Here is a 15,351-nt window from a genome sequence, read left to right on the forward strand (position 1 = left end):
ATCTGGGGTGCACGCTAGACAGCAAGGCCAATTCCCCATGCATTCTGTTGTAACTTTATTTTATATTTTGTGGATTCTCTCCAAAAGTATCATTCATAACGCAAATGTTAACATGCTCTCTCTTTGACAGCACAAGGAAAAAATACCTTAAGAACATATTTGCAGGCTTCCTGAGAAACTTCTAAGTGGCTTATTCAACTTATTGAAACCAACTTGACCATTTACAATGACCTAGTACCTATTAATTCACTTTACTCTGTCATACTGACAGAGACTTTATAGTAACCAAAGATACGTTTGGACCATGAAGTCAGAAATGGACTTGGAGGCACAGTTATCAGTGTCTGAGTCTCAGAGAGTCCACAGCCCATGTCACCGATAACCCAGGAGAATCTGGGCTGAAGAGTTACCTGTTCCTTTCCTTTGGGACAGTGACTCCACTTCTCACCAGTAACGAAATATCCTGAATTAGCTGTCATAATAGCAGACCCCTTTGGAATTTGCCCAGGACTTATCCTGGGTTAGACAAATCCAGAGTCAAAAAAACATAATTTCTTCCTTCTGGCCCACCAGAACCTGTCTTGTGGAGTTATTTGAAGACCAACTGCATTCTTGTTAGAATTATTAACTCAGCCCATACACCTAGTCCTTTGGTTTTCTGCTGGCAAAAGCGCAGGGGCCACCTAATCAGGTTAGAATCTTGTCTTAGTTGTTAATTTTTATAAAGAGATGTCCATCCTGTCTTTAACCAGTTGATTTTTAGAATATATGGAGCTGGTCTTACTTGAAAACAAAAAGTACTTGCAATTTACTCTCCAAAATATAACCTCACAAAATATAATTTATTGCCCAATCCACGCAAGAAATACAGTCAAAGAGAATGATCTGAATGAAGCCAAGGCCCTGAACCCTCCTAAATCAGTTTTTCCTTAAATGTGTTCCCCAGGGAAAGTGGTTTTATGTCACTTCCTGGTATCCGGTGAAAATTGGTTTTATGATGAAATATACCAGTCTAAACAAAGTTAAATGACTTTCTGCAGATTTCTCTGAGACTTTCCTAAGCATGAATTTCCAAAAAGGGAAAGAGGATATAGCATTTCCCAACTTACTTGACCACAGAAACATTTTCCCCCCGAACATCTAACAGGACTAGTCTTCTGTGAAGCCAACTGAGAAACTGTTTCTAGATAGTCTCCATACTATTTAGAATTAAGCCGCGGAACAGAGTGCTCACCTGAGCCTCCTTGTTCTGAGCCACTCACCCTAGGCCCATACAGTTTTATTGAATTATCATTGTTGTTATGCCTCTGGTTCACTGTGGATGCTACAGGAAACTTGCAATTCAATTTACCATAGGAATGTTTAATTAGTCTACTACATCTCCTAGCTTTCCCTTTATGAGATTTGTATGAGAAACTGCTCCTCATACATCAAATTCCTGGGAGAAAATTCTCCCAAACATCAGGTCCCAGGAAAAGCTGTGTTAGTAGGCTTTTACCATGGACATGACAAATCTTTCCTGATCATACTCTCCTCTTGGCTTACATCAGGGAAGCTCAGGCTAAATGTATAGCCCACTTTTAGTAATTATTCAGTGCCTTATGTTTCATATTTTTCTGTAATATCTCTCCCCACCTTTATCATATTAATTAACCTACATTTTTCTTTACATTAGATTTATCTTTTTATAACCTTTTATTGAGTCAAATATTTTTTTATCCAACTACTTCAAACCCTTTAGGTAATGCATGAGAATGTAAATGAAAATATGTTGTCTTTACCCACACCAAAATCATATTCAGACTGCCCCTGAGGAGACAGAATATGATTTTCTCATGATCCTTCATTCAAACGCCATCTATGCAATTCACGGTCTCCCATTGTCCTGAATCTTCTTCCTTAGACTTGCCAGTGGGTGCTCATACCTCAGGAAACGCAGAGACGAGATGCAGCCTCATGAATGACCTGCCTCCATTAAATCCCAACAGATAAACTGCCTTTTGTATGAAGGTTTACCAAAACCCACTCACCATTTTCTCTCTAAGTTTGCTTGAATCACCAACTGGGGTCACTCAGAAGACTCAGAAACACTGCCCATGATTAGGTGACTAAGGGAATGAGTTGCTTTATAGCAGTTGACCAGGGTCCAGAATTTACATAGAATTAAAGCGCTGACTTTGGGGAAAAGATGAGAAAAACATGAATCTCTCTTCACTTAAAGTAATGTCACAAAATCCAAATTTGGCAACTGCCTGCATCTGGGATGTGTGTTTATAAAATTAGAGCTAATAAAAGCAGTGACGTGCAGCTTTGGATGTCTCAATTTAGTTAACGTTAAACTCTCAGCTCTTATGTGTGTACAAGCATATCGCTCTTCGCTAATTTATCTCCAGTACTTATTTCTGAACTGCTCACATTTTTAATATTTTCATATGTGATAACTTTAAAAATGTAACTCAGAGTTCACGGACTTAATTCACTGAACAGATTTTCCTTTAACTTTCGGTTACACAGTATCCTTTGTGGACAGGCCCCTTTGGTCACCAGCGGGAAACAGAAAGTGGGCTCTGATTCATAAACTGAATTTCCGACAGTTGTCACTTTTTAAAGAAAGAACTTGAGCAATAGGGGACGGATGGGTTCTCCCCACTTTCGTGTTCCATCTGTCTTTCTGCCAGTGCATCCACGCTCCGTTTCTGAAAGTAGTTGGGCAAGAAAGTACTGGACACAGAGAAAGGGTAATTCCCAAAGAATAAATGATTGTTTAATTTCCGTGGACTCTCTCCAGTTGATGGGGGGCCCACCCACCAGGATGAGCAAGGCCACCACTCAGGTCGGGCAAATTCCCAACATGCCATATGACCTGATGGAGTAATGAGAGAGCCAGCACATCACCCATGGCCCAATGCCATTCACTGGGAACATAAGGAAGGCAGTTTATTCTACTATAGTTTAGTTCAGCTCAGGTGCGATCTTTAAAAAGAGTCTCAGATAAAAACTCAATGAAAATGCAAATCCGACTTTCACTAATTCCTCTAGTTGCAAAAATTTTCACTAATTCCTCTAGTTGCCAATATTTTCCACATTCTGTATTTTCTATCAAGAGCAGAAGTCTTTTTTTGTGACAGCAAGTGTGTCGCACACGCACACACGCACTCACACAGATGGACATGCTCGGATCCTTACAGTCCCTGCAATAAGCTGGGTATTGCAATAACTCCATTTCACAGGCCTGGACTCCGGCAAAAGAAAGGTTTTTTTTACAAGTTGCTTGATAATTATGGGTGATAATGACATTTAAATAGTCCACAAGACTGGACATCTTAACATTCCTATTAAATTGATAATAAGAGCGTTAAACAGGTATCAAAGAAACATGTCCAGGTAGATATGAATGGCATAATAAGAAAAATGTAAGAATAGTTTCTCTTTCTGAAAAGAGCACCTGTGATGATGAATCCTAGAATTTTAGAGACGATGGGAACTTCTCGTTTATTTAACCCAAACCCTTTATTTTATGGAAGAAGGAAAGAACGCCCAGAGAAGTTGTGACTTGCCCCAGAGCACACAATTAATTAGTGACAGCTATAGAACTAAAATCTGATTTTCGCCTTACCTTGAATTCCTTGACCAGTTGTAGAAAAATTATAAGCCACTGATTTCTTCCACATTAGAAAGTTGCTCCATTACTTTAGGTTTAAGTTTCTCTGCTTTGTACCCTCTTGTTCAAGGAGTTACTGACTCAGCCACAGAGAAGACTTGAGGACCAGAAAAAAACCTGAGAAATCACAGACTGACCATTTCATTTTCTCATCAAGGAGCGAAGGCCCAGTGAGGTTCTGAAATTTGCCACAGTAAAAGCATGCAAGAGTGTCTAATAAGAGCCTGTACCCCGGTCTCCTTTTTTTCTGATTTGGTGAACTTGTCTGTAATGGTGTCCACAACATGCCGTTTTAAGCATTTAAAATAATTTTTAAAAAAATGTTTAATAGGAAGACAAATTCTTTCACAAAGCAAATAATCACATTCACGTATTTGCTTAGATTTGGTCCAAACAGCATGTGTGTGAGTAGAGAGGCTTTCCACATGGTGCACACGTAGGCAACACCCCAGAGCCATCAAATAATGACATGGGATCCCAATTCTCCCTTCCTGTGACCTAACATGCTCTTCTTCCAGCTCCCCAGCATCCTCCCTCCTATCCATTCCCAAGTGCCTGCTAGTTAGGGACATAAAGACCATTCTTATTTCCATTCTCGCCATACAACAATTTCCCCATTGATTCAGTGAGATTGTGGGGTAGCGATTATGGGCAGTATGACTTATGATAAACTTTCACTTTGCAAAACAGCACGCTATCTTCAAATTCTCTTTTAAATGGACTCTAAACTCCAGAACTATAAAGAAGGCTAGAGAAATGATGCATGTTGTTTTGGAGCATGCCATAAGATGAGCAAGTTTAGATTCATCCTGGGTTTGAGCAACTAATTCTGATCCTATGCATCATCAAAGATTCCTTTATTTCTCCTCTTTGTTTTTCCTTCTCCTGAGTGTATCCGCCGTTGAATCATGTCCATGCCATTCAATGATTAGCTCACTGCAATGAGGTCAGTGGGGAGCAACTTACTCTTGTTTGCACTCTTCCCAACAGCCAGGAGAGATTATGATCATAAGTAATGCCCCAAATTATATTAATACAATGCTAAATTTTCCTTGAAAGACTGACAGTAACGTAAAGAATTTTGCTGATACTGCTGTCACTTCGATACTGATATGTGAACTACAAAAAATAACGGTGTGATTAATTTAATAAACACTTGATAAGCTTCCATTGAATGATTAGTAAAATAACTTGACATCATGCACTCCTGGACACTAAATGTTCAAGAAAGGTAAAATACACAGCGCTTTGCTTCCATCAGTGAAATAAAACCTGACTGGAAATCTCGTCGTGAGTGATTAATTCTGATTCTGTCAAATGGCTCACTGCGGCATCCTAAGTAGAAAAGACTGAAATGTCTTTGGCATATGACAGACTCCAAAATCAATGACAGGTCTAACATTTTAACACTCATTATAAAAACCAAACACAGTTTAGTGTATCAAAGAGCATGGGCTTCAGAGTTATATTCAAACACCAGCTCTTACTACATAACCTGAGAGAAGTTACTTGACCTCTACGTGCCTGTTCTCTCACCCTTAAAATGGGTATAATAATAGTTTGTACTCCTGGGATCTTCTTTTTTTTTTTAAGAGTAAAATAAATTGAAATATATATATATATGGCTCTCGGAGCAGTGCTTGAAACATTATAAATGCTCAATCAATATTCTCTACAATGAGTGTGAAGCAATCTAATAACACAGTAAACCCAATAAAATCATTTTGCTTCTGCTTTCATATGGCTTGCTGTATGATGTCAACAAATGACGAGTTCCCAATCACTGGACTGTTGGAATTCCTTCAAGTCTCCCCATGATCTTCATTATCACTCTTAATTTCTGGCCATTCATTGACTTCAGACATCCCATTGCTCAACACAAAAAGGTGACAATTTTCACATTTTCCATGCAGGCAAATGAAACATAGACTCAGAATATACTTTCAATGATCATGCATGTGTTCATAATTTCAAATCCGCAATAGGAATATAACCTTCATCCCAAAAGAATATCCAGACTCTTAACAAAATCAATTATTATAAACACATTTAAGAAGATCCACAAAGCAATTTCAAGCTCTTTCTATATGCAGTGTTTCCAACATGATACACTTTATATGCATGCCAAGGAACATTTACCAAGTATAGATTACAAAATATCATCAAACAGTTATCAAGTGCCTACGTCCATAGTGATGATGGCATCTGGTAAAGTACCATTGTCAGAAATCTCTAGAGCTAAAATGAAGCTGGTTTTTATTCTAAGCCTAAGGTATTTTTAAATCAAGCCACAGGGAAATAATTACTTTTGTTTCTATTCAATCAAGACCTGCACACAGAGTTTATGGAATGACATAATATCCTTCCTGAAATCAGACTGGTATGTAGGACCAGTATCCTTCACACATAACCAGTTCCTGAACCTTTACAAACAAATCCTAATTTCCAAGGAAACAATCTCATCAACTCCTACTCGTGAGAATACATATTGTTCCTTTTGGAAACATTACAATAAGATTTTCACGATTACAAACCCGAACTTCCCTTCTAAAATTCAATATAATCTTAAATTCATTTATATAAGTGGAAATTGTATTTGTATAATGGCTCTAGAAATTCCTGGTAAATTCTGTATCACCAATATAACAATTTAGTTATTTTGTTTGTTTGTTTTAGTCGGGGAGGAGGGTGGCCGTAAACTTTGTAAACTTATTGTAATCATGTGGGTATTATGTGGGTGTCTTTTAAATGAGGACCAGTTAGGGGCTTCCTAGGAATGCTCATTTTCAAGCTTCTACAGACCTCCTCTAAGATAAGGAACATGTTTGAACTATTTGGGAAGAATGATGAGTTTTAGTGACATCCAGACTGTTGATCTACTTTACTTTTACTTACTAACTTTTTTTTTTGCAGAGAATAAAAAGGAACATCTAGCAGCTTGTAACCAGTATCCTCTTCTCTCTGCCTCAGGAAACTGGTCCTTCTAAGCACAGATCACAAGCTTTGTTTTGAACTTAACAGATACCTTTATCCTTGACCAGAAAAACAACATCAACAAATCAGAGGCAACTACTGACCTAAACATACAAGCAGAGGATGCGTTCCTTGTTGTCAGCCCAATGGCCTGAAGAACAGATTTCTAACTTTCCCTTGTCACTAAGAGTGTTCTGAAGAATCTGGGCAGGGCTCAAGTCAGCCCCTCCTATCCCCCAATTAAATAAACAAATGTCCAAGTTTTAAATGTTAAAGTGTGAGCAACCTTCTGAAAAGCTCCTAAAATACACACTGAGTAAACCTGTCTGGTTTATTGCGTCGGCACGCGCAAATTCTGGAAACAGAGGATACCCCGTCCTACCGTGAAGTTTTCTGTGCACTTTATGTTGAAGTATGTGGCAGCCAAGTGCTGTCACTGCTTAAATCTGCTGCCTGAAGTTCTAAAAGTTACATGCAGCGTGGCATAGAAATCCAATGTATTGTAAAGTGAAAACAACAATGTAACAACAACAACAACAAAACTGGGTTAGCACGAAATAGAGACAAAAATCAGAATTAGCAACAGCCTGCCACTACCCGCCACTCACCTTGTTGAATTTTAGTCACTAGCTGATGGCGTGCTAGAATCCGGCTCATCCTGTAAGGAGAGCGTCTCGCGGTCTGATCAAATCGCAAATACATCTCCTGGCCCTCAGGTGTCATGGAATTGAGATAGTAGCAGCCTGAAGCTGGGGTCCTGGGGCCCTGACTGAACATCTCGGCAGATTTTCCTTTTGCCACCTCACTCTGCCCTGTGGCTGTTTCCGTCTGTCTCCAGTCTTAGTCAAAGAGCAAGGCACCCAGCCCGGCAGCGCTGCACCGACCAGGCGATTTTTAAAAAGAAAAAGGAGTGCCAAGAGCCACAACTCAAGAATTCCAACCCCCCCGGCCTTCACGTGACCCCGGGCAGCCAATCCGAGGGAGAGAGGAGGATGGGCGCGTACCGAGTCAGCCCCAAGCCCCGAAGCCCGGCAGATCCAGCCCCTAAGATCCCCCCCGCGGTGCTGAAGGCGAAGGCAAGCATCTGAGATGCGGCAGAGCTGACCAGGCGCTGAGAAGCAGCACTCCCTGAAAGAGTTAAAAAGAGAAGGATAAAAGAAAAGGCAATAGAATTAAAAGTCAGTCCTGGGCATAGATTTCCTTTCCGGCTGTTAAAAGTTAGAGAAAGCACATTTGCATTCTCTGAGGCAGCTGCCTGCCAGGTTAAAAAAAAAAAAAAAAAAAAAGGGTGTGATAAACGACTTAAATGAAAAACTACTTCAAAAAAGCATAAACACCTGAGTATGTTACCACACTGCATTATAAAGAAATGAATCAAATAAAGCTCTTCCAGGGAAAAATAAACTTTCAAGTGCTTTAACACCCAGACTACAAACACTCCAGATTCCTGACCTGCAGTGGGGCAGCGGAGAGCTCTTACAGATGACTGGGAGAGGCAAAGGGCAGAAGCAAACATATTGTGAAGTACCTGTTCCCCTGTAATCTTTCTACTTTCCCAATTTTTAATCACCAAGAGACGAAACGGTTATGAAGTACCTTTCCCATTTAAGACACTGCCCTGAATCACTGTAAAGACTCAACTTCATGCAAAGGTACTACGGCCAACTGCTAAGATCAGTAGAGAAGTTATACAAAAGCTTAAGGCTTTCACAAACTTTATGTAAAAGGTACCTCAAAAAAGACACAGAGATAATGTTGGGGGGAGCAATGTTATTTTTGACTCTGGTGATTATAGCAGGACTCATAGAGAAGATATTCTGGTGGGCTTTAAAAAAATGGGTGGGATTCTGACAAGCAGAAGCAGAGGAGAGCTTTGAGGGATGGTCTATGCCCCCCATGTGTGGAGATCAGGAACCAGAATGCATGTTTAAGGAAACTGTGAATAATTCAGTTTGGCCCGATTTGAGTATCCATATGGGAATAATGAGAATTTCCCCCCCAATTTTTCCTCCTTAATATTATTCGATGTGAAGAGAAAAAGTCCATAGAAAACATTATTGAATTCTGAGCCTGGGGCTAAATGAATGAAGTTCTTTGAAAAAGAAGCATATGGCCAAGCTGTTCTTACTTCTGGCTGACTTATTTTGAAACATAGCCTGGCCCACAATTTATAGTCCTCATGATGAAAAGACTCTCAATTAAAAGTTTAATGAGATATAAACTAGGACCCCAATTCTGGTTACTGTGGCTAACGGTGGTCAGCTCTAACACATTTCCCTATGGGAATTTTTGCTAGCCCGATTCTGACCTGCAGCCCATCTCCCATAACCATCCTACTACTCATCTCCCATAACCATCCTACTACATACATGGACAGAGCCTGCAGTAGAATACACTCTCGCTCAGGTCAGTTGTGAGCCTCTTCTGATAACTATGCAAGAGTAGCCAAGTGTCGGGTTTTCGATAGCATCACAGTAGAAAAGGAAAGAAAGATCTCACTGGATTATATTGTTCTCTTTCCATTCTTATTTGGGGTTTGATCAGAATTTTGCCATGCCAAGGCATCTTTTGTGGAAGGTGGTGGGGATCTAAGGTCAAGTGACTAATATGCCAAAAGCCTGGGCATTAATGGTAGACTGGGTTAGCACTACACTTCAACACTAGATGCCTGTAAGGCCCATTTCAAGCCTAGATCCAGCACTAGTTGCCATCTGTTGGAGATGCTAATGTCAGCTACTTTGTGCACATGTTTTTCTTCTGATAGTCCAGCATTAGGGACATCCCTGGCATTAAACAAACACGTATCAAGCCAGACACCTGGCAGTTTCTACTCTCCCACTAGAAGAGAATGGAAGGAACATGGAGAGAAAAAGAAGACCACGGAACTTAGGAACTTGGGCTATGTTCTAAAAACCATGCAAAAGGAAGGAAAAGGCAGGAAATAATATCTCGTTGTTTGAGGCACCTGGGTGGTTCAGTGGGCTGGGCCTCTGCCTTTGGCTCAGGTCATGATCCCAGGGTCCTGGGATTGAGCCCTGTAGGAGGCTCTCTGCTCAGCGGGGAGCCTGCTTCCCCGTCTCTCTCTGTCTCTCTGCCTACTTGTGATCTCTCTCTCTCTCTCTGTCAAATAAATAAAATAAAATATCTCATCGTTTTATAGCTGTGAATAATACTTAAAGACTGGCCATGTCCATGTCAACCTGATAGTTCATTAGCGACTTGGCTACATTTTAACCCACTGAGCCCAGGTGCCCCGACTTGGCTACATTTTAAAAAATAAATGGAATGACTCTCTCTGAGAAGCACTGCAGTGTATCATGGTCAGTTTGGTATTAAAAAACAAAAATCCTAATGCCTCTGTTCTGCACTAAAAGTCCTGAGGTGTTTTGTTCTGAAACCGTCAATGATTTTGTATCCTTTGACATATATGTAAAGATGCATCCTTTCATATATAGATAAAGAGATCCAACAACAGGAAGCATAGTATTTCATGACAGACTGGCAATGAAGAGCCAGAGTTAAAAGTACATGAAGAAAAAAAAGGGAAATTTCTATTCCCTGATTAAAAGAGGTCAGACAGGGACGCTTGGGTGGCTCAGTGGGTTAAGCCACTGCCTTCAGCTCAGGTCATGATCCCAGGGTCCTGGGATCGAGTTCCGCATCGGGCTCTCTGCTCAGCAGGGAGCCTGCTTCCTCCTCTCTCTCTCTCTGCCTACTTGTGATCTCTCTCTGTCAAATAAATAAATAAAATCTTAAAAAAAAAAAAAGAAAGAGGTCAGACAACTTAGAACAGAGCCTTATTTTTCTAAACATCAGTATAAGGCTTAATAAGGGGATCTATGAAGGATTATGTAGCAACATTTCTGTCTCCAAGTTTTATTTTATAGTTCAAGTATGCAACTGCTCCCCATGTTTTTGCCAATTCAAATGCCCAAAATACCGTATTTAAAGCAGGTAAGTAACACTGCTTTCTTATTAGCATCCTTAATGCCTTCTTTTATGCTAATGAAACCCATGCCCTTTTATGAATTTTTTTTTCCATTTTTAGACCTAGTGATCACAAATAAGAATCACTGGAGGGGCAGTTTTGTTCTGTTTGCTATAAATGTAGAAGCAAGAAACTGCTGACCATCTATCTTCCGGGCTGATAACATCCTCCGTGAATCTAGTTGAGAGAACTCCTCCTTTTCACTGGTGAGTGACTAAGCACTGAAGAAATCAAAGGGAGGGAGGAAGTGCTGAAAACCCAAGTGTATCTTTCAAGATTGATGCTGGATTCCTTCTTTTCTAATCCCTTCAAAAATGAGGAAAATGGATGGCACTAGCTTTTAGTTTTCATCTCTTTTCCTCTTTCCTACTTTGGTCAAGAGCAATCCTCACTCATATTATTTCAGGGATGGGATAAACAGAAAAATACTGGAACCCAAAGAGAGCCATTAACAGAGAAGGGGAAGGGGCATGCATCCAACTCAATTTCGGTTCAGGTCATGATCTTAGGATCTTGTAATCGAGCCTCACATTGGGCTCTCTGTTCAGCGTGGAGCCTGCCTGGGATCTCTCCCTCTCCCTATGCCTTTCTTCTCTTTCTCTCTCTCTCTTTCTCTTTCTCTCTGGCACCTTCTATGTGCCAGTCACATGTTTTATTAATGTCCACAGCAAACTCCTGTGGTATCCTATTTTATGGAATAGGAAATTAAGAATCCCAGAACTGAAGAGATGTCCTAGGTCATAGAGCAACCAAGTGTAGAGCCACTGTCTCTCTCCAAGCTGATGATATTTGAACTTTTTCCACTATCACACAAAAGGGGTAGGGAAGGGAAAACTGGGGCACGGAGAGTGTGCGGGGGAAACTGGTTAGAGGAGAGGATTTTCATAGAATATATTGAAAATCATCTTAATCCTGTTTAACTGCATGAGATACTGGAATGCCTAAATGAAAATATAGTTAACCCTTAGATACCACAGACTTATTTGTGGGGATCTACTTCCAAGCAGATATTTTTCAATAAATATATTGGAAATACTTTTGAAGACTTGCAACAATTTGAAAAAAATAAATTGCAGACAAACCACATAGCCTAGAAATACTGACGAAAATTATGAAAATGTTAGATATTATTTTAAGAATACAGTATATAACACATACACCATATTAAATATGTGTTAATTGAGTGTTTATATTAACGGTAAAGCTTCTGGTCAAATGGGATATTAAGTTTTCGAGGAGCCAAGTTATATACAGACTGCATGGAAGGAGGTGCCCTTAACCCTTTGTGTTGTTCATAGGTCAACAGCATAGCATGGGATGGCTAAATTCTTGTAGTGGTTAAGGTGTCTGGAGAGCAAGCTACACAGCTCAGAGCCTTTAATTAACCAGTGAGAACCATGGGCCCTTTTAGAAGCAACCCAAGGTTCAGAACTGGAGACCCCACACACGTACCCACCCCAGTCTTAAAGCTTGGGAGCTTTAAGTCAAGAAGGAGCTTGACTATCTTTTTGTTTAACAACTCCTTTCATAGAGTAAGCTGCTTGTCCTCTGCTTTCTGTTCATCCTTATGGCTAATTCTGCATATTCTCTTACCTTTCCCAGCGTATTTCTTCCCAGTGAGAACTTTCCAAATATAGCCAAAACTCTGAAATCTGAACTTCTAAACAAAACTTTTGCTATCAAGTCTTTTGACAGATGATCAAAAGTAGTGCTCCGTGGAATCTTGTGTATATGCAGAAGAAAGCTAGGTGCACTTTACAGAAGCCAGGAATGGCTCCCTGTGCTTTCATCTGTCTACTGCTCCTTGACTCCTTCACACACATTCCAGCCTCCTCATCAGCCTGTTCAGAGGGAGCCAAGGTAGTTCTGCCAAGCAGGAAAAAAATGTTTGCGATCTAAGTGGTAGGAGGGAAAAGGTCCAACTGATTGAGAGGGCTGCTTCTGAAGCTAGTTGAATCTAAAAGTTGTGGGTTAATGGAAAACCTTCCTGTGGGTTCTGAAGCTCACTTTGAGGATTTCCACCAATTGATTTGTGGAGTATGTGCCCACCTTTGTGCCAATAAGCCTTCCCAGGATGTGTGCCCCACACGCCCAATGACCAGGGCAGACAAGTCACTCACATTCGTAGCCATGACCAGGACGCTCCATGAAAAGTTTCAGAGTGGATTTTCTTCTGACTCAGCTTCACCAGCTCTAGATCAGTTAGAGTTCAGCTCCTGCTGCTGGACTTGTGGGTAGTAACAGATTTGCCTTATTTCGTCTCAGCCCTCCCTACTGTCTTTGGTTAACTTTGCCTCTGTGGGTCTCCAAGAGCACATGCCCTTGCCCTCATGCCATCCCCTGGGGACCCAACCGTCAGCCCCAGCTCATAGGGCAAGCAATCTGGTCTGACTTGTCCTGGGCTCATTGCCTATACCCATCATTCCAGCCAAACCAAAATTCTTTCATTTTGCTAAGTTGTTTCAAAGATCTGGAACTGTGTGATTCCCTCTCCTTTCACCCTGTCAAAAATCTATTGCCTTCAGAACTATTTTCATGACTAATTGCAAAAATATTTAGTATTAACAGTCATGTTAATACTTGTAAATAGTCGTTATGTGGCCCATTAATTAGATTAGCTTGTTACATGCTAATATGGAATCCACTTATTCATTGTAACACCTATTGGCATAAAGTTTTTACATCTTAGATTTGGAAAGGATATTAAACAACCTCTAGCCCAACCACTCAACTACTACACTGATCAGTTAAGTAATACTCTACCCACATAAATGAATCGCTGTATCGCACTGAGGACTACAAACTGTTTAAAAAACTTTTCCTTTATCATTTCATTCACTGACTCTAATTCTGCCTTTTAGAATTAAATAGGACAAATCTATTCCTTCTTCCATATGCTTGTCCTTCAGATGTTTGTAAAAAACCAAACTGTTCCTTATAAGAATCTTTATCTTTATCTTTTCTTTTCTTTTCTTTTCTCTTTTCTTTCTTTCTCTCTTTCTTTCCTTTCTTTCTTTCTCTCCTTCCTTCCTTCCTTTCTTCCTTCCTTCCTTTTTTGTAGGCTAACCATTCCTTTACATCAAACCACACACAATTTCGGATAGCCAATTGCTATCTTTTGGATCTGGTCCAGTCTGTTAGTACCACTTTAAGAATATGGCACTTCCCCTAAACTTAGAGCTCTAGGCACAGTAAAGCACAGCAGCATATGATACAAATTGTGCATACCTCCTGCACTTAGGACACTGTATTTTTATTGATCCAATCTAAAATAGGTGAAGTCTGATTTTTTCAATCTATATTTACTCAATCATTAATCCAGCAAGGGCTGACTGCTTGTACAGCATTGTATTGAGTATGGAAGACACGAAGGTAAATACGATGTAGTCTCTGCCCTCAAGGGAGAGTCTTCCAGGGAAGATAGGAAAGAAACTGATGTTAAGTGTTATGTAGCAGCCTATCTCCATTCCCTCATACTGTTTTACAGTCAACCTAAGTACTTAAGTCATGTGGTATTTATGTGTCTTCATAAAATCTGCTGTTAAATGAGTGTTTTCCATTTTAATGAATGACCTTTCAAACTTAAAAAAAAAAAAAACAGGTCTTCCAACTTATTGGAATTATTGAGATATTTTCAATTCCTGATTGTCATGTCTGGACTGTGTCTATTTCATTCACATTCCATACTTGGCGCCTATCACAAGTCCTGACACACAGCAGAATCAATAGAAGTTGGTTTAATAGCGGATTAAATAAATACTTGAATAAATGATAATCTGAATTTTTCCAAAGATCTAGAATTTCTACAACATCTAGAGGATTGGATGCATATTTTTTAGGCAATCATCATAAATGTTCCTCTTGTTGTTGTTATTACATTTGATTGGGTAAGAACTGGATAGTAGATAATTCAAGGGTTTTTTTCTCCAGAAAAAAAAAAAAAAACCCTTAAATGCACATATTTCACTTTGATGGTTCGTGGCAAAAGTATATGTCTGACCCACAAATCAAGGGCAATTTAAGGTTTCCTGTAAAAATGAGGGAGCCTGGAGGGATGAGCAATCCTTATTCCACAGAGAGAAGCTGAAAGGCACTAAAAAAAGGAAGGGGGAAAAAAAGGCACTATCTTCCTTAGCTCTGAATCAGCCCCAAATTTTATAAGCATGCCTGCTGTGTCTTCAATTAAAAGGTGAACAACAAGTGGCCACTTGCTCTTCATAGACCCATTCTGCATCTAGTTATCATCCACCTCTGCTTCTTCATGCTCATAAATATCTTTTCATAATCCTCACACTAATTTTGCTGGAGATTTAATTAACTTGCTGTCTGGTATTTTCTAGAATCTATGTGTTTTTGCCCTACTTGAAAGTAAAGGTAATTGCTCATTTTGGGTGTTTCTTTCATTTCCTTTTTTTAAGGATTGCTCTGATTACTAGAGGGGACCTTTGGGATTTGTCTGCACTTAAAAATTTCTCCTCCTTTACATCAGGTTAGATTCTATAGACTCTTTGCCTTTCTTAAACAGGTGAATATATTTTCTTAATGTTGACTCAAATTATAATTTGAATGTAAAAAGGAAGCTTGCTCATTAAAGAAATCCTATGATGAGTCCTTTGGAAAATCCTTTATTGATTCTCCACATTATCTGTTTCGTAAATATTTGAGATTGCCCAGTGAAAGGTACGCCACGATTTAGTTAGTATGCTGACCTGTTGCTCTGGAACCAGAC

At 39.8% G+C, this 15,351-nt stretch overlaps 1 protein-coding gene across 6 annotated transcripts in view; it reads right to left on the minus strand.

Moving 5' to 3' along the window:
* Positions 1-15,351, minus strand: part of STARD13 (StAR related lipid transfer domain containing 13) — a 305,130-nt gene that overhangs the window by 173,472 nt on the left and 116,307 nt on the right. For 2 of the 6 annotated variants that reach the window (XM_059378090.1, XM_059378088.1), the window contains exon 1: positions 7,243-7,557. The exons of the other annotated variants lie outside the window; for them this stretch is intronic. In XM_059378090.1, coding sequence (XP_059234073.1) covers positions 7,243-7,411 — 169 coding nt within the window. In that variant the 5' untranslated portion in view covers positions 7,412-7,557. Of the gene's footprint in view, positions 1-7,242; positions 7,558-15,351 lie in introns of those variants that run through there. 6 annotated transcript variants of the gene reach the window in all.

Source organism: Mustela nigripes, chromosome 15 (genome assembly GCF_022355385.1).
Source record: "Mustela nigripes isolate SB6536 chromosome 15, MUSNIG.SB6536, whole genome shotgun sequence".
Taxonomy (NCBI): Eukaryota; Metazoa; Chordata; class Mammalia; order Carnivora; family Mustelidae; genus Mustela; species Mustela nigripes.